The sequence below is a fragment of the Microcaecilia unicolor genome, chromosome 6, assembly GCF_901765095.1.
Source record: "Microcaecilia unicolor chromosome 6, aMicUni1.1, whole genome shotgun sequence".
Classification (NCBI taxonomy): Eukaryota; Metazoa; Chordata; class Amphibia; order Gymnophiona; family Siphonopidae; genus Microcaecilia; species Microcaecilia unicolor.
Window position 1 is genome coordinate 186,044,426 of NC_044036.1, and position 18,764 is coordinate 186,063,189.

General features: G+C 44.3%; 1 protein-coding gene across 2 annotated transcripts in view; it reads right to left on the reverse strand.

Moving 5' to 3' along the window:
* The window catches only part of LOC115471611 (acylamino-acid-releasing enzyme-like), a 294,629-nt gene that overhangs the window by 23,964 nt on the left and 251,901 nt on the right, over positions 1–18,764 (reverse strand). For both annotated transcript variants that reach the window (XM_030205319.1, XM_030205318.1), the window contains 3 exons: positions 5,726–5,814; positions 5,000–5,190; positions 983–1,085 (listed from right to left, as the gene is read on the reverse strand). In XM_030205319.1, coding sequence (XP_030061179.1) covers positions 983–1,085; positions 5,000–5,190; positions 5,726–5,814 — 383 coding nt within the window. The remainder of the gene's footprint in view (positions 1–982; positions 1,086–4,999; positions 5,191–5,725; positions 5,815–18,764) is intronic.

Consider the following 18,764-nt stretch of genomic DNA (forward strand, 5'->3'; position numbering starts at 1 on the left):
ACTTGTCCATTCACCGACGGCTCTGGGGAGGATTGTAGCTCCTATGAGCAATCAGTTCTGGGTTTTTATAAAAAAATAGGCTTCGGGGCCCCAGAGAGCAGGAAAACACGTCTCTCTCTCTCTATAGCATCACATGACCCTCCGAAATTGCCTTTAAAAGTCACAGATGCTGCTGCTCCACAAATAGAGCCACACTAGCCCTCTAAACAGCTTTTCCATATAAAATGTCGGGGTAATGCTGATAATTGCTAATGGGGCTCCAAGCAGGAGGGGCTTTTCAGGAGAGCAACATGAAGCGGCCACCTTGGCCAGCAGCCCCACCGAAGGTCTAATGGAACTTGCTTACCCACTCCTACCATCGCTGAGATTATAGTCGTGAACCTTTCTGACTTCAAGTGCAGCTTTCTTTAAGTTAGTCCCCTTGTTCTCGAATCTGAAATACTTCAGGATATCAGTGAATCTGTTTCTGGAAATGGTTGCTGTGAAGATAGCTCTACCTTCTTTTTCTGATCACAATGATGCAACATTCAGGTTTTTATCTGCTGTTACTTACTATGTTACTATTAATCCTCTCTGCTTACTTGTGTGCACCAGAGAGTTCCAAGTTCCAACTTCTGTTCCTTCCTTGCCTGCAGTGCTGCAGCTCAAACCCAGAGAGAGACTGAGAGAGCCAACCAGAATTTTTTGTAATGTACCATTAAATTCTTGCGGGGACTGGTAGGGACAGGTTAAATTCTTGTGGGGATGGGTGGGGGTGGGTAAGATTCCAGTGGGGATGGGTAAGATTTCTGTCCCTGTGCAACTCTCTACTTCAGAAAAGCAGTGTCAGTCTGTCAATATTAGGATTTCTCTCATGCTATGCAAACCAACAATCCCTCCATGCCGTGCTAGGCCTATACCTTATCCTATTGATGATAAAACCCACATAGAGGCAGTCGGGAAAACTGTTATCAAAGATAAGTGAAGGACAAAGCATCTTTACCTGAGCGACATACTTGATAGGAGATTTATCTAGCATCTGGTTCCACACAGAGGCATCCAGACAATTATCCATGCTGTAGGGAGCCCCTACCTCTACGCTACACCTGTAGAAAGAAAGGAGGACCATGTGACGAGACCTGGAAGTGCTGCTGGTAACTTCTCCCTTTTCAGCCTCAAATTAAATATCCCTGTGTTATCATCATCATAACAATATACACTTTATTTCAAGCTATCAATTTAAAGAGGACTAGACATAATGGCAAAGACTTTCATGCTGTGGATGATTTTCAAACCAATCTAGATGTGGGAAAAGGATTTATTCATCTATATTGCAGTTTCCAAAAACTGTGCACTGCCATGTGGGTAAATGTACCCATGTTTCATAACGCGGGTAGTTTTAACCACAATTAGGTGTTTTACAGCCAAAATCTGCCTGCAAAACAAAAAAGGAAAGCGGGTCTCAAGTAGTACCAGGTAGTTTCCTTTTGAAAACAATGATCTACAAAGCACTTATCCTTCAAGAGTATCAGGGTTGGTTTGAGCGAAATCCCAATGCTCAAGCCAATAAGCAGAGTACCTGTCGAAGACTCCCTTCTTCTCTTCCAGTTCTCACTACAAATCTGTCTTGCCATTATACCATCATTCCCTTCTTCAGTAGACAAACCAGTTTGGGACTGTTGTTCTTACAATAGACCGCAACTTAATAATAGAGAGCCAAGCGGCATTCACAACAAAGAAAATGTTCCACTCAGTGTGGAAACTCAAACGCCTGAAACAATTCTTCCCGAGGGAAACATTCCACAACCTGATACAATCAATGGTGCTAAGCCACGTAGACTACTGGAATGGAATTTATGCAGGATGCAAAGAACAAACCTTAAAGAAACTCCAGACCGCTCAAAACACGGCAGCTAGGCTTATATTTGGAAAAACGTGATTTGAAAGCGCAAACCCCTCCGCGAAAAACTGCACTGGCTCCCAATCAAAGAACGCATTGCTTTCAAAATCTGCACCCTGGTCCACAATATTATCTACGGTGAAGCCCCAGGATACATGACAGACTTGATCAACTTACCTACTAGAAACACATCAGAATCAACACGATCATATCTAAATCTGCACTACCCAAGCTGCAAAGGACTTAAATACAAATCAACTTAAGCATCCAGCTTTTCCTACATAAGCACAAAACTATGGAATGCATTGCCAAAAGTCTTGAAATCGACACATGACCACCTAAACTTCTGGAAATCACTGAAAACTAACCTGTTAAAAAAGGCATACCCCACCGATCCAACTTAAATACCTGGCCCCTGCAACACAACAAAACTAAAGTACGTAATGGACAAAACGCAACTCTTCCGATGTATGTTTCCCTAATGTGGCTATGCCACATGAACTTCATCTTACCACAACGTCACTTTGTATTTGTTCTCACCGGAGTCTGCAAACGCCTCTCCGGTACTATGTAAGCCACATTTAGCTTACAAATAGATGGGAAAATGTGGGATACAAATGTAACAAATAAATAAAATAAATAAAATTAGCTACAAGGTCAGCAGGTGCAATACAAAGTATCTACTGAACCTGCAGATAGTCAAGTCATAAGGGGGCAATTTTCAAAAAGCTGCCTTCTGTTGTAGATTTCAACAACCAGTGCCAACTGTAAATAATGAACTAGTCTCAGCCTCACCCAAACACAATGTATATTCGTAGGTTCATCAGTTTATGTAGCCCACTATTCGGTTTCTAACAGTAGGCTACATGTACCTGGCAGAATTCCAAAAAGTTAATAATGAAAAAAAGGGAGGAATTATAAAAAAGGAGCAGACTCTAATAATCTGAAAATATACCAAGAAAATAAATTATATCAGCGAAGTAACTACAACCAAAAAGGACTCAGCAGCATCAGATGTATGTACAAAAGCTATGAGATCACTTATAGTGCACAGCTATTCAAAACTTAGAACAATCCCTCAATCATTTGCCACTGAGCCCAAAATTCCTTACAACTAATTTTATTAAGCATGTATGTTTACATTTTTTTTAAAGAATAAATTAGCGATTACTTAGATTAGAAAGTGTTTCTATGCACCCAGGGTGTTCCAGTCTGTTTGGGTTGCTAGCGCAAGAGTGCACAGAAGCAAATAAATCATGGAGTGTATGTACAGCGTGCATTGGAAAGACTGCTATGACGTGTGTGAATACTCGCCTGCCTTGTATACACTATGTACATGAACGAAACTGAATGCATGTATAAAATTTGATACAGTGTATCTGGATTTTGAGAAATATTTTGACAGTCTTTCATCAGAGACTCCTAAAGAAATTAATAAGCCAGAGGTAGGAGGCAATGTCCTGTTGTGAACTAGGAACTGGTTAAAAGATAGAAAACAATGGAGAAAGGTGATGTGCCACAGGGATTTGTACTGGGACTTCCAGTGCTTTTTAACATATTTGTAAATGATATGGAAAGGGAAATAATGAGTAAAGTGATCAAATTGCAGATGAGACAAAATTATTTGAAGTTTGTTAAATCACAACTACACTTTGAGATACTGCAGAAGGAACTTGTAAGAATGTTTCACCCATGAACACTCTATATAAATGGAAGTTTCTCCAAAATTCCCTTGCAGTCTTCTCCTACTAAATACTAAGTTGCCTTCTCCTCTCTTCTCTCTCTCATTCATATAGCTTGTCAGCACTAGAAGTATCAGCCTGCCTGTCTGACATTGCTGCCTGGATGTCTCACCACCATCTGAAACTAAACATGACCAAGACTGAGCTTCTTATCTTTCTCCCTAAAGCAACCTCTCCTCTTCCTCCATTCTCTATTTCTGTGGATAACACTCTCATTCTCTCTGTCTCATTAGCTTGTAACCTTGGGGTCATCTTCAACTCCTCTCTCTCCTACTCTGCACATATTCAACAGACTGCTAAAACCTGCTATTTCTTTCTCTATAATATCACCAAAATGCACCCTTTCCTTTATGAGCACACTACCACAACCCTTATCCACACTCTTATCACCTCTCACTTACTTATTGCAACTTGCTTCTCACAGGTCTCCCACTTAGCCATCTCTCTCCTCTTCAATCTGTTCAAAATTCTGCTGCATGACATATTCCGCCAGTGTCGCTATGCTCATATTAGCCCTCTCAAGTCACTTCACTGGCTCCCTATCCATTTCCGCATACAGTTCAAACTCCTGTTATTGACTTACAAGTGCATTCACTCTGCAGCTCCTCAGTACCTCTCCACTCTTATCTCACCCTACACTCTTCCCTGAGAACTCCGTTCACTGGGTAAATCTCTCTTATCTGCACCCTTCTCCTACACTGCTAACTTCAGACTCCATTCCTTTTATCTTGCTGCACCATATGCCTTGAATAGACTTCCTAAGCCAATACATCAAGCTCCATCTCTGGCCACCTTCAAATCTAGGCTAAAAGCCCACATTTTTGATGCTGCTTTTAACTCCTAATTCTTATTCACTTGTTCAATACCCATGTTTTATCATTCCCACCTTAGTAATTCCCTTATCTCTTATTTGTCCTGTTTGTCTGTCCTCATTAGATTGTAAGCTCTGTCAAGCAGGGACTGTCTCTTTATGTCCAGTGTACAGTGCTGCGTACTTCTAGTAGCGCTATAGAAATGATAAGTAGTAGAAGTAGTTTATAGTTGCCAGATGAGAGGTTGACTCTTAAAATCTTGATCTAATCAGTTTCATTAATGTGGCCACAACAAAACTCATAACCTATCATTCTTAAAGTTTAAGTAGTTCTGTGCTCATTCCAAATGATGATTTTAATTTTGAATTTAATCAAGTTAAGTTTGCAGTACAGCTGAACATTTTAAGCTACTTGTTTCAGTGAAAACGGTTGATTAGTTTAAGTAATATTGCCTTTCGTTTAAATTGACTCCGAAGCTTAGACAATGAAATCTCAACAAGTTGTGAATTATTGTTTATAAGTGACCCAAAATCCCACCTGAGATTTCAGTACTTCATCACACTCACCAGTCGGGAATATCTGTGATTCCATTCATAGAAGCCAGGTTTGTCACTGGGTTCCTGGCAACGCAGGCTTTATACGTAGCTGGATACTGACCAATTAGATGACAAGATAGAAACCCACCATGCGAGCCCCCAACCAATGCCACCTGCTCAGAATTGAGCTCCTCCTTTTCCAGTACCTGCTTCACACAGAACTGAAAATAAAAGTGTGAAACAAAAGACATTTAGACATGGTAGTGTTTTGTGCAATTTTGTGCCTCAGACTGCATTCTTCTATCTGCCAATTTGGTGTAACCTCCATCATATCAGTTTGGCATCCAACATAAAGAACCGAATTAGATTCTGCAAAACCTCTGCTCCTCTGCCCTGATATAACTGTTATTACATATACAGTAATTATTTACAAGTGATTTAGGAGGCAATTATACAAATAAAGCACTAATATTTATGCACAAATGTTTGCAAATACACATTTAAGTGCCAAAATTCTGACTACATGCTGTTCTGTAAATATGTACACATCCTCCATAGTATTCATTTTTCAGGCAGGGTGGACACTTATTGAATGCTATAAATTACTTTCGTATTTCCAGCAGTTAGGAGTGAGCATTTGGACCAGATCTATGGCTGGCGAAAGTGGTTGTATCTAACAGCATATGTGCCTGGTTAAGCTAGTATTCTATAAAGAAAAGTAGGTACCCTCCACAAGCTTGTTTAATGGACCCTTACCTGAACATCCTTCACATCTTGGTCTCCTACGTTTCCAGGCAAAGAGAGGATACTGTCCTGTCCAAATCCCAAGGACCCTCGGTAGTTTACTGAATCAAAAAACATAAATAATGCAAACTAGATATTTTTAGCTTTTAAAAATAGATTTAACTAGGATTTACTTCACTCTGTAAAGGGCGCCAAATCACAAGCTGACATGGAAGGTCGATAGATTTCAGAACGTGCTACTTTTCATTTTGGCATTTTACTCCAGGTCTGGGACCTTTATGTTTATGAGAATCTTTTACATTAAGCTGCTGAAGGCACATAACTAAAAACACTATCAACTGAGCTGTGTAATAATATTCCATTAATACACATTATAATTTGAGCACACAACCCAACCACAGCTAGAGACGGGATGTATCTCGGCTGTAGCTCCTTCGTCTCTGGAACTACTAGCCAATGGTTCTCAAGTTCTTTTCTACTCTTCACGTTTTGAGACTTTCCCTTTTCAAAGAAACTATTACCACAGATGTTGCAAAAAATTCCATTAAATTCCACAGTGACCTACCGTCTGTTAATGGGTAAAATGGGGGAAGCATGAGAAGGACATTACATCATTGACCAGATCAGAAAGATGAGAGTACAGCTCTCAACTGAAGGTCAGGAAAACAGCTTTTATTCCCTCCAGAACTAAGTAGAAACTCAAAATAGGTGGATAAGATAGCTGTAGGAAATGAGTGGTAACAGTAAATGACATTTGCAAAAAACCCCACAAAAAGTGGAAGAACACAGTGATCCAACAGGGTAGATAGAATCAAAAAACAAGGAGTGGGAACGGGATCAGGCTCTTCAAAAACAGACTCAGGACGCTGAAGTGAAATTATAGGTGTTTATTTAAGCTGACTCGACACGGTACCATGTTTCGGCACATGCGTGCCTGCCTCAAGAGTCACCAAGGACAGATGTGATTATAAAGTATACATATCAAGATTCCTGAGGCAGGCACACATGTGCCAAAACATGGTACCGTGTCGAGTCAGCTTAAATAAACACCTATAATTTCACTTTGGCGTCCTGAGTCTGTTTTTGAAGAGCCTGATCCAGTTCCCACTCCTTATGTTTTGATTCTTAACAGTATATGACACTCACACACAGTAAAGCGGTCAACCTGAATGAGTTGTTGTTTGGGCATGGGACAGCAGAGGTCTGAACAGCGCTTAAGATGGTGGAGAGAATGAAGGAAGAGAAGGGAATTAGGCAGAAGATAAGAAAAGGAAACATTATCAACCAGTGTCTTTCAAGAAATGCAAACAGAAAGGGAAGAGTTGCTTAGTTTGGAAGCAAAATAGGATATAAGGTGCAGCTGGCAAAACAAACAACATAGCAAGTAAGCTTCTGACTAGGACTGTACCAAATATTTGTATTCGATTTAGTCCTGAAAACATTATTTGTATTCAGTCAAACAGTGATTTAAATTCAAATATGAATAATCTGAGGCCCTATTGTGCAAAATCCTACTGAAATAAACAATTGATCTCTGGTTTCACATTGCTTCTTTAATTTGTTATGCTAAAGCTCAACGCCAATTATTTGTATTTGGCCGAATAATATGCTACTCGGTACAGCTCTACTTTTGAAGCATACATAGTTCTGCAGATAAAGAGATGGGAAAGATGTACATGTCACAAAGCCCAGGAGATAAGGAGGCATATTTTCAAAGCACTTAGCCTTCCAAAGTTCCATAGAAACCTATGGAACTTTGGAAGGCTAAGTGCTTTGAAAATATGCCTCACGGTGTTTCAGGGATTTTTATAAAAGAGCTATATATATAATGGAGAATAAAGGAAGGGAAAGGGAGACCGATTACTTCCTTAATGAGGTTGAGCTGCCCAAACTGGCCAAGGAATGAATGCAATGGCTATATCGAAAAACAAAAGTAGGAGAGGAAGAAAAAGTCATCAAGAAATTAAAGGATAGAAGCCACTGGGGCTGGATTAGTTTGACTATTAGGCTCATTTTCAAAAGAGAAGGGCATCCAAAAAGCGACACAAAAGGCACATGGGCATCCCTATGAAAGAAGGTCGCCCAAGTCCAATAATCGAAACAGGGCCGTAAGGACGTCCTCAGAGCAAGGATGCCTATCTATGGTCGTCCCCACAGGGGGCCGTGTTATGGGTGGCATTACGAGATGGGCGCCTCCAACGTAAAACAGCCAGCGAAATGGTTTCGCATGGGTGGGAACATGGGTGTCCTTAGTTAGACCTGAAGTAAAAACGACCTGGGTAAGGGGGAAGGCGTCTTTAGACCCATTTGCGATTTTGTGGAGTTGGAGAGTGGCGAGAGCATTGTTGGGCGAGAAAGCTGAATCATCGTTTGCAGAGAAAGCTGAGAGTTTGTTCAGTACCTGTTACCTTTGTCTGTGTGCCGTAGTCGGAACGTTTTCCCCCTCACCTGCCTCATTTGTGTTTTACCTTTTCAGCTTTCCCTACCCCTTCTAGCCCCCAAACCCAGACACCACTACTCCTTCCCCAAGTTCATATTTCATTCCCTTACCTGTTTGTAGTCTCTGTTTGTCTCTTTGTCTGCTGCAGTGTGTTTGTGAAGATTGTCGTTTGCTGCTTGGAGAGTGAGTGGTTAGAGGGTGTGGCAGGAGACTTTGTAGTGGGTCAGAGAGTTCTTGTAGTGTAGCTCTGCTGTATGTGACCACATTGTTTGTCGGTGGTGGGAGAGTAAATGTCAGCTTCTGCTTGTTGCTGCTGTGTTTCACCAAGTTGGTAGGGAGAGGTGAGCACTGGTGTCACTGCATTGCACCTGTACTGTGGGGAAATGGAGGCACTAAATGCACAGGTGGCTTACATGTTGGAGGAAGAGGGGAGGCACCGCAGGAGGCCAGAGTTTTCTGGCCCTTTAGCAGTTTCCTAGACCTCACTGACCTGCAGTGTCGCACTAGGTACCAGTTTGATAAGGCTGCCATTCAGCACCTTTGTGACCAGCTCAAACCCCTCTTGCAACCCAGGACCCATAGGAACAACCCCATCCCTGTGCATCTAAAGATCACTGCTTCTCTACCTTTTCTGGCCACTGGGAGTTTCCAGTCTGTCCTATCTGTGAACACAGGTCTCACCCAGGCTTCCATTTATAACTGCCTCACCCACTTCCTTGATGCCTTCCTTACCCACACCTCTGAGTACATCACCTTCCCCACCATCCCCCAGGTCCTACAGAACAACATGGCTGACTTCTATGCCGTAGTTCGCCTCCCCTCGGTCACAGGTACCACTGACTGCACACATGTCGCACTCAGATCCCCCCCCCCCCCCCCCCCGGGCACGAGAGGCCACTTATAGGATCAAGAAAGCATTCCGAGAGGCCACTTATAGGAACAGGAAAGCATTCCACTCACTCAATATGCAAGTTGTGAGTGACGCCCAGGGGGAGATTATAGATGTGTGTGCCCGATACCCAGGTTCCACCCATGACGCCTATATATTGCAGCACTCAGGAATCTTCCGTAGGTTTGGCCGAGGGGAGATCACCGGCAGATGGCTCCTAGGTAAGTGCAGCATGGATCTGCCCAAACTATACCTCCTCCACCGGGCAACCCTCAGCACGGTTTCCCTCCAGCTCACTCCACAACCCAGTATTCCCCCCCTCCCACCTCCACAAGGTACCCAACTCCAAACAATACACACTCATCTTTCTCATTCTGCTTCTCCCCAAAGGTGACAGAGGCTACCCACAGCGGAGTTGGCTCATGACTCCCATAGTGCACCCACAAACAGGGTCAGAGAAGAACTACAACAGTAGACATCGGACCACACATGGCATCATCGAGCACATCTTCGGACAACTTAAGAACAGGTTCTGATGTCTGGACCATTCTGGAGGGGAGCTCCTGTACAGCCCCCAAAAGGTGGCAAACATATTCCTGGCCTGCTGCATGCTACATAATTTGGCAATGCGCAGAGGACAGGCCCTCCCAGAAGAGCCACAGCAACCACAGCAGCAGGCCCCAGATGAACAAGATGAGGAGCCCCCTCCACGGAGCAGAGCAGAGTGCACACCAGCTGGGGGTCAGAGCCAGGCAAAGACTGATTGAGACAAGTTTTGTGTGAGTGTAAGTTGACATTTATTTCTATCACATAGTACTTACACACCACCACCCCCCTCCCACCACCATCACCTGCTCTGTAAATATTCCCCTCCCCCTAACCCTCACCCCCCCCCCCTCCCCAGCATGTCCCATCACTTTCCCCGTCCCCTCCCCTCCTACCGTGTTCCTCTGCAGTTGGTGCTGCAGGGGAACTCTGTTGAGAGTCCTCCTCTGATGAGCTCCCACTCTCCTCCTCTGTGTCCACAAGGCAGCCTGCTGCCTCGTGGAAGTCCGGCCACCTTGCGGTCTGTAGCTTGCCCTGTAACCTGGGCACAGGACCCAGAAGGGGAGCTGGTGTGGTGGCTGCTGGACCAGTGGCTGGGGAGGCTGAGGATCTCAAGCTCCTCTTCTTAGCGGGTGGTTGCTGTGCAGTGGTGGAAGTAGACGCCACGTGTCGCTGCATCAGGGCTATACTAGGTGCATTCAGGTCATGGCGTAGGCCCTCGATGTTGTGCTCCAGCAGTTGGAGCTGCTTACCACTTTCTATTAGGCCTGTACAGCTTCCCGTTGCACCTCCAATTTCTGGCGCCGGTCCAGCAATTGTGTGGCGAGGCGCAGTAGCTGCCTCCTCTGGCTGGATGGCCTCTGCTGAGGATGTGCCCCCCCTTCTGCATCTTCTTCTTCTGTGCCACCATTGGCAAAGGCTGTGGGTGGTGGAGGGAGAGCCTCTGCTGCGGGTGGTGGAGAGCCGGCGGTGCTGCTGCTGGGTCCTGTGTGCTTTCTTGTGCAGGCCCACTGATTTGCTGCTCTGTGTGCTGGGGCTGGTGGCCACTAGGGCCAGCTTCTTCCTCTGACTGGCTTTCATCACCTGCATAGCAAAAGGGGAGGAAGTGTGTTGGTCAAAATTTCAGCATTCATATACATAGCCCCACACACAAAGACCCAGCAAAGAGATGGTGAGGAATGGGATTGGCAGGCAAGCCACAGATGTCATTGTACATGGTACAGAGCTGAAGGAGTGCAGTGTACTACAGAGACTGATGTGGAAGAGAGCCACACAGGCAGGTGGGTAGACATAGAACTGTGGAAGGAGTGCAGAGGTCACAGTGGCTACAGCACAGAGGTGTGGGAAAGAGATATGCACAGTTTGGTGATGGGAAAAGAGGAGGGAGTGGGGAAGGCCCCCAAAGCTGTGAAGCAGTGGTAATCTACACACACATTGCTGAAAACCCTCCCCCGGCTACTCCCTTGAAAGATAACTGGTGTGTGGGCTTTGTACCTTTCCTTTCCAAAAGTATCAGACTGGGTTTTAGCTGGTAGCTTAGCATATACTCTGCATTTTCTACATGTGACCAACTCTCCATTCTCTACCCTCCAGGAGCTCCTTGCTGTGTGTGATGTGCTCCCTCACTGCCCCCCATTCTCTCTCTCCTTTGTTGAAGCAGGCAGCCTCTGGTCCCTTGGAGCCAACAGATTCTTGCAGCACAAGTTCAAGGTAAGCTCATACCTCTCAGCCACCTCTTCCCTTCCTGCTATGTAGGTGCTAAACAAACACTTCTGCATCTTGCAAGAAGACTGCATTAGACAGCAGTGGACTGTAATACACTGGACTCTGAGAGCCATGATTGTTTCTACCCAATTCATTGTACAGATGTCTTGTTCTCTATTGGACACACTCAGTTGTGGCTGCCTGTGGGGGTGGGGGAGGGGAAGAGGCCCTGAGAATGGATGTGTGCATCCCTCATGGTCAAGGGCTCCCCATTCTCTGTATGTTCTCTGCATTCAAATCTTACCTCTATATTCAACAGGTTCACGGGTATCCACAGCTGGTAGTTTTTCTCCCGCTTTGCACCTCATGTGTCTCCCCTCTAGGTTCCATCCTTCTTTATGTGGTGAACCCCAGTCCCCTTTTATGAAGTGCCCACCCATTGTCAAGGTTGCTGGGGGTGGGGAGTGGGGGAAGCATATATGCACTCAATGTCTTTTACACATTATTGAACACAGTCCTACAATCCTCCATAGTTATGGAACAACAACATTTCTAAATTCTGTCATGCAGGTGCGTGCCTACCACGGCCTTGAGCCCTTAAGTCATGGTGAGGGAGAGGGGTTCTGGTTACAGTTCCTATACTAAACATGCAGGTGGCTACAGCCCGGTGCCTATATAATTCCCCTAGCCGGTGCCCTTCTGTATTCTATTGCAATTGTGATGAAGTAAATATCCATCTAATGCTTTTACCGTTGTTTTCCCTTTTCTCCTCAGCACTATATACCATTGCTGATACATTCAATGTGAAAAGATGACCCAGCTGTTTGTAGCTCCTTCCTCACCCTCACCAATGTGGTTTGGTTGTGGGTAAGGGTGTCTGGTAATCATAGAGCAAACATCGTCTATGCTCTACCTATGGTTATCTGCAAGTTTGTACTTGGCAGATCACTAGTGCTAGACAACATACCTATTATTTACACAACTCTGTGCTGTGGGGCTGTATGGTAAGGTGGGTGGGGGGGGGAGGCTGGATGGGCATTTCTGTTCCTCAACAGAAATGCCCACACAGCCTCCACCCCCCCTTACCAAACAGCCATGCAGTTTGGAAGGAACAGGTGGCCTTATGGCTACACTTATAATACATATGTACCAAAGTTTCTCTGTCACAGTTCACCTGTCATGCAACCCAGATTGCTGACTCCTCTCACATCAACCCCAATTTGATAATACCACATATGTAGTGTACAAAGTACACACACAGACCCTGGTCAGTACAAAAAGTGTAAAATTGCATTTAAACAAACTATATACAAAATTTTCCCCCCCCTGAAATCATATTCCCCTCTCCTGTCCCTCCAATAGTCTTCGTAGCAACTCAATCACCAGCAGCATGAGCCAGCTATGGGTCTGCTGGCAGTCCTCGACAGAGTGCCACAGTGTTGCCACCTCCAGCAGCAACTGGTTGACTACAACAACCAGTTGCTGCAGGAGTTGCAGTACTACGGCACTGTTGTCTATAGGTGGTCGTGGTGGTGGTGTTGCTCCTCCTCCTCCCCCTCCAGAGGAGGCATATTTGCCCATTGGTCCTCCTCCTCCGCTGCCTCCTCCTCCTGCTGCTCAGCCTCCTCCTCCTCCTCTGCGCCTCAGGTGCTGTGGCCGCTGCCTCCTCCTCCTGCTGCTGCCGCCCTGTGTATGTAAAAGGATTGTCTTTGAGATCAGCAAATCCAACATGGCTTGCATAGTGCAGGAGCTGGCTGGCCTGAGGCAGGGGATGGGGAAAGGTGTGGTGAGCCCTGGGCCATGGGGTGTGAGATGCATGAGATGACAACCCTGGAAATTGGTCTGACAAAGAGTACACAGGATATGTTGGCAGACCACACTCACTGGTCAGCAGCATGTTTGCATTATGATTTGTGACTATGGTTGGCTGATCAGTTTTGGTTTTTTTTTTTTTTTTTTGGGGGGGGGGGGGAAGCACATAACTTTAATATGAGGCAATGACATCCACTAAGAGTAGGACCTCAGGCAAAAATACCATGAAACAGTATCCACCCCAGAAAGGGGGATACAGAAGTGAGGCACGTCATCTCATTCATCTCAGAGAAGGTTAATTGGAAGTTGCAGCCACACTCATGAGAGGGTAGCTGCAACCTCAGGCCTTCATCTGGGACAGAAGTGTTATGATTTACTAGTTGCCTATTAGCCACATGGAAACTGATATTGTACACGACATTTGCATTATTAAATACGTTTACAAATGAGTATAGGTGCCCTGTTTATAATACTTACGTCGAGCCCTGAGGCGCCATCGCACTGCCCTTATCATGTCAGGGCTCTCCCGCTTTATTCGGCGGAACCTGCGCCTCAGGGACTCGAGGTCCCTCCGAATGCCAAATCTTCTGCAAGATATAAGTGTGTACACCAGGAGTCAGGGGATGGCCCTTCTTGCCTTCAGCACACAAATTCATTTGGAAATCAAATAGGAAAGACACACAACACTGATTGGGGGGGGGGGGGGGGGGGGGACACATTACATTGGTACAGGTGATGTCATTGAGGTGGACATGAGGACAGAGAGTACCGTTTTTGTGCAGTATTGTAGGGATGTGGGAATGGTTTTCCTTTCTAGTACATAGATTCTATTAATGAATGTGCATGTGCACATATCACTTACCCTTGAATGCAGACTACAGTTAGTGCTTACATTGCTGAGGGAGCTATTATACGTGTAGCTACAGGAGGGGGACCTGATAGCCCAGAAGGGGTGGGGGGGAAAGCAAACACCTTTCCAACCTGTCTCTTATTTGACACCAGGCTTGAATAGAGACAGTCCTGGGGGCAGGTGGTGGTGGTGCATAAAAACAGTGCGCCGGTGCTTTAGGCGAAGGGTGTACCAGGCACAAGCTTTCAGCATCGCTGAAGTTTGGTTCTCTCCTGAGCGTCATCTTAGTGAATAACCGTTGGGAAGCGTGCATTGCCTTATATGGACGCCCGTGATGGACGTCCTTACATGCACAGTTCCATATATGGATGACCATCCCATATATGGATGGGTCAGCACGTGGACATCCTGGCATATATAATGGGTCCGCATGTGGACAGCCGTCATGCATGGGCGTCCATGACATGCACGGACCATTGTCAAGTGTGCGGGGCCTTATCTGGATGAGTACATGTTCACACGTTCGGAGTCTTCATATATACACAATAAAATATGTATGTTCCTTATATGTCCCATAGCTGCATGTTCTGCAAGTACAGTGCATGTAGTTGTGGACATCCAGGTACGGGAAATATAAGGAAAATTCATAGTGATAAATACAGTAAAAAGGACGTTTCTCACAGAACTGCCGAAGGACGTCCTTCGGCAGGCCTAGTAAGATGGACGTCCTTCGGCAGTTCTGTAAGAAACATGTCCATGTTACTGCATTTATGAATATTCCTTATATTTCCCGTACCTGGATGTCCGCAACTACATGCACTGTACTTGTGGAACAACCAGATACATCAGAGAAGTCCAAAGTATAGTAATAAGGACGTCTTTCTCGTAGAACCGGCGAAGGATGCTCATATGACAAATGTTGGCAAGTGCAGTGAATGTTGGGGACGTCCTTTGGCGGTTCTGGAAGATGGGTGTCCTTTTTTACTATACTTTGGGCGTCCCTGATTTGGGCGTTTCGCACTGCGATAATGGAATGTCTAAGGACATCCATACTATTTTTCGATTATACCTACCTGATTTTGGACGACTTCGCAAGGGCGTCCTAATTCATACTTGGACGACCTTTCGAAAATGCCTCTCCACGTGTTACAAAAAATTTAAGGATACTTTGGGCCCTATTTAATAGTGTATGAATGAAAAATCAATTGGGTGGGGGGGGGGGGGGGGGTATCTAGACTACACCAACCCAAGGAAAGACCCAATACAATGCAGCACATATAAATCTATAAATTTCTCTCACTTTAAATTTAGATACATGTCAAAATGATGACGACGAACTATTCTTTTCACATTCGAATTCATGTATTTTCAGACTATGAAAACTATTTTGTTGCATTGTCATCAATAAAATGTTGAACTAAGCATATCTCAAGGGTAGGTAGGGGGGATGGTGGAAGGGGAAGGGAGGGGAGGGAGGGAGGGGGTAACGGGAGGGAAAGGGGTAAGGATGTGGGAGAATGGGAGGGTAGTGGGGGAGGGTGAAAATGTGAAAACACAAGTTGATGACGGACTCAATACCTGGTTTTCTGTTCTGTATGTTATGATATTGGTATTTTAATTATGCCACATGTATTTTATTTTGTCATCAATAAAAATGTTGAAAAGTAAATTTAGATACATGTATTAAGATTCTGGCTAAGTTTTAGCCACTAGAATACAAGTGTATGTAAGACATTTAGGACGCCTTTTACTAAGATGTGCTATAATTTTAGCTATGCTAAAAATCAGCTGGCATTAAACGATGAGATGCCCTATCAGCATTTAGCGCCAGTTGATTTCAGTAAAAGACCCCCTAAATGCAGGAGGACCAGGCAGACTTTATACAGGGCTGCTATGCAGGTAATATGAAAAGAACAGTTTTAAAAGTGATATAGGCATCTAGGCAGGAGGCTATACCTTCCTCTAGTAGTTGCTATTGATGCTGAAAAGGCATTTGACCGGGTGAGCTGGAAGTTTATGCTCCTGACAATGGAAAAAATGGGTTTTAGTGGTCATTTTATAGGGAGGATTTGACAGATATCCAACAGACAAATGGTTCGCATATGAGCTAATGGAGGGTACTCAGAGACTTTTGTATTAGGGAGGGAACGAGAGAGAGGGTTGTTTGCTGACTTCCATGTAATCAGCATTAATGTTGAAGTGTCTGACTAAAAAATAAGGCACAGAGAGATATTAAGCAAGAAGGGGAGGAATAAAGAAGATACTTACCTCTAGCAGGTGTTTTCCGAGGACAGCAGGCTTCATATTCTCACAAGTGGGTAAAGCGGTGCCGCGTTGCCCAGTCTGGAGTTTATAACAAGCTTTAAAGAGCTTTGTGGAGCGCGAAATATGCTCCACCACACATACGCGAGTGCCTTCCTGCCTGCCAAGAAGCTGCGGTTACCACAGTTAAATACTATAGAATGAATAAATAAAATAATAAAATAGTAGGAGACAACTCCTAGGGAAGGTGGGAGGGATTGTGAGAATATAAGGCCTGCTGTCCTCAGAGAATACCTGCTACAGATAAGTACCTTAGCTTTCTCTGAGGACAAGCAGGCTTATTAATTCTCACAAGTGGGGAATCCCCTAGCATCCAGGTTCACAAAAAACAAGAAACATTGGTCAATTGGGCCTCGCAACGGCGAGGACATATCACAGATTAACCTGAAACTATATACAATCTGAATGAGAGTGCAGCCTTGAATAGAATAAAATGGGCCTAGGAGGGTGGAGGTGGATTCTAGACTCAAAACAGATTCTGCAACACTGTCTGCTAAACAAACTGTCATGCAGGGTATCCTGCTCAAGGCAGTAATGAGATGTGAATGTGAGGACTGAAGACCACGTCACAGCCTTGCAAATTTCTTAAATGGAATCTGACCGCAAGTGGGCTCTGACATCGTGAGCCTTGACATGACCCTCCAGGGTCAGCCCAGCCTGGGCATAAGTGAAAGAAATGCAATATGCCAGCCAATTAGAGATTGTGCATTTCCCGATGGCGACCTCCATCCTGTTGGGATCAAAAGATATAAAAAACTGGGCAGACTGTCTGATGGGCCTAGTCCGCTCCACATAATAGGCCAATGCTCGCTTGCAGTCCAAGGTGTGCAAGGAGCTCTCACCAGGATGGGCATGAGGTCAGGGAAACAAAGTTGGCAAGACAATCGACTGGTTCAGATGGAACTCCAACACAACCTTTGGTAGAAACTTAGGGTGTATGCGGAGGACTACTCCGTTAAGATGAAACTTTCTGAGAAGTTCTGAGAGAAGAGGACATTTCTCTGGCAAGTGAACATTATTTTGCCTTGTGCTTTGGGAACTTAAAGATTGGGGTTTAAAGGAGGAGTTGTAGGTTAGTGATAGGCAGAATAGAAATATTAAAAAAAGCAAATTTTATCAACTGATCTCTATAGTCTTTTCCCCCTAGTTTTAAAACTTGAACTTTGCACCACAGCATTAACAGATAGCCTCTAGCAGGCACTGCAGGGCCTAGTTTAGCCTTAGGGGGGAAAAAAAGAGAGAGAGGAAAGTGAGCATTATTAACTAGTTTCTATAGTGTACAGCCCCTTTCCCATAGTTTTAAACTGAAATTTTCTCTAGAAGTAGACACTTTTCCCATAGTTTTAAACTAAAACTTTTTATAGAGATATTAACTTAACAGTCAAAGACCTTTAAAAGGATAGTAGGAAGGCTCAAATCTTATTCTAAAAGACAGTTATTTTCTGTTCTTTGGTTGCTGGAGAGGAAGCACTGTCACTGACCTGAATTAGGTGTTAATTAAGAAGAAGAATATATGCAGAGGTTACTAAGGGCCATCTGATTACTGAGTTAGCTTGAAGGGGTCTGTTTTGAAGCAGTCCCCTTAGATTCAAAACTATATAAAGAGGAAAGGTCTCACTTAACTTTCTTTCTGAGAAGTTCTGAGAGAAGAGGACATTTCTCTGGTAAGTGAATATTATTTTGCCTTGTGATTTGGGAAATTAAAGATTGAGGTTTAAAGGAGGAATTGTGGGTTAGTGACAGGCAGAATAGAAATATAAAAAAGCAAATTTTATCAACTAATCTCCATACTCTTTCCCCTCTAGTTTTAAAACTTGAACATTGTACCACAGCATTAATAGATAGCCTCTAGCAGGCACTGCAGGACATAGTTTAGACCATCAGGAAATACTTTTTCACAGAGAAGGCGATGGATGCCTGGAATGCTCTTCCGTGGGAGGTGGTGGGGACAAAACCTGTGACAGAATTCAAAAAGGCATGGGATAAATAAACAGGATTCCTGTATGGCAAGAGGATGGAATAAAAGTATTAAATATTTCAATTAAATGACCCATACAAAAAAATAAATAAACAAATAAATAAATAAAAAAGAAGAAAGGGAAAGGACTTGATATACTGCCTTTCTGTGGTTACAATTGAAGCTGTTTACATATTAGAAACCTAACAAGAAAGGGGTATAAACAAGCACAGAGGATGGAATAAAAGCATACAGGAGGGGTAACCTCCATAGAGTAGCAGGAAGAACCTTAACAACAAAGGGATGAGAGGGTAACTGGCCCAAAATGGCAGATTTAATTCTGTCCACCCTTCTGGTTTATCAGCCATCATTTACTGTATCACCATTTGCAACATTCAGTGCTGCCACCTCACAATCTGCTGTCCCCATGACCTATCCCTTCATACCCTATCTTCCAGCCCGCTCCATCACCCTCCCCCACACACTGTCATCACGTGAACCCCTATTACCCCTATAATCTACGTCCTCATA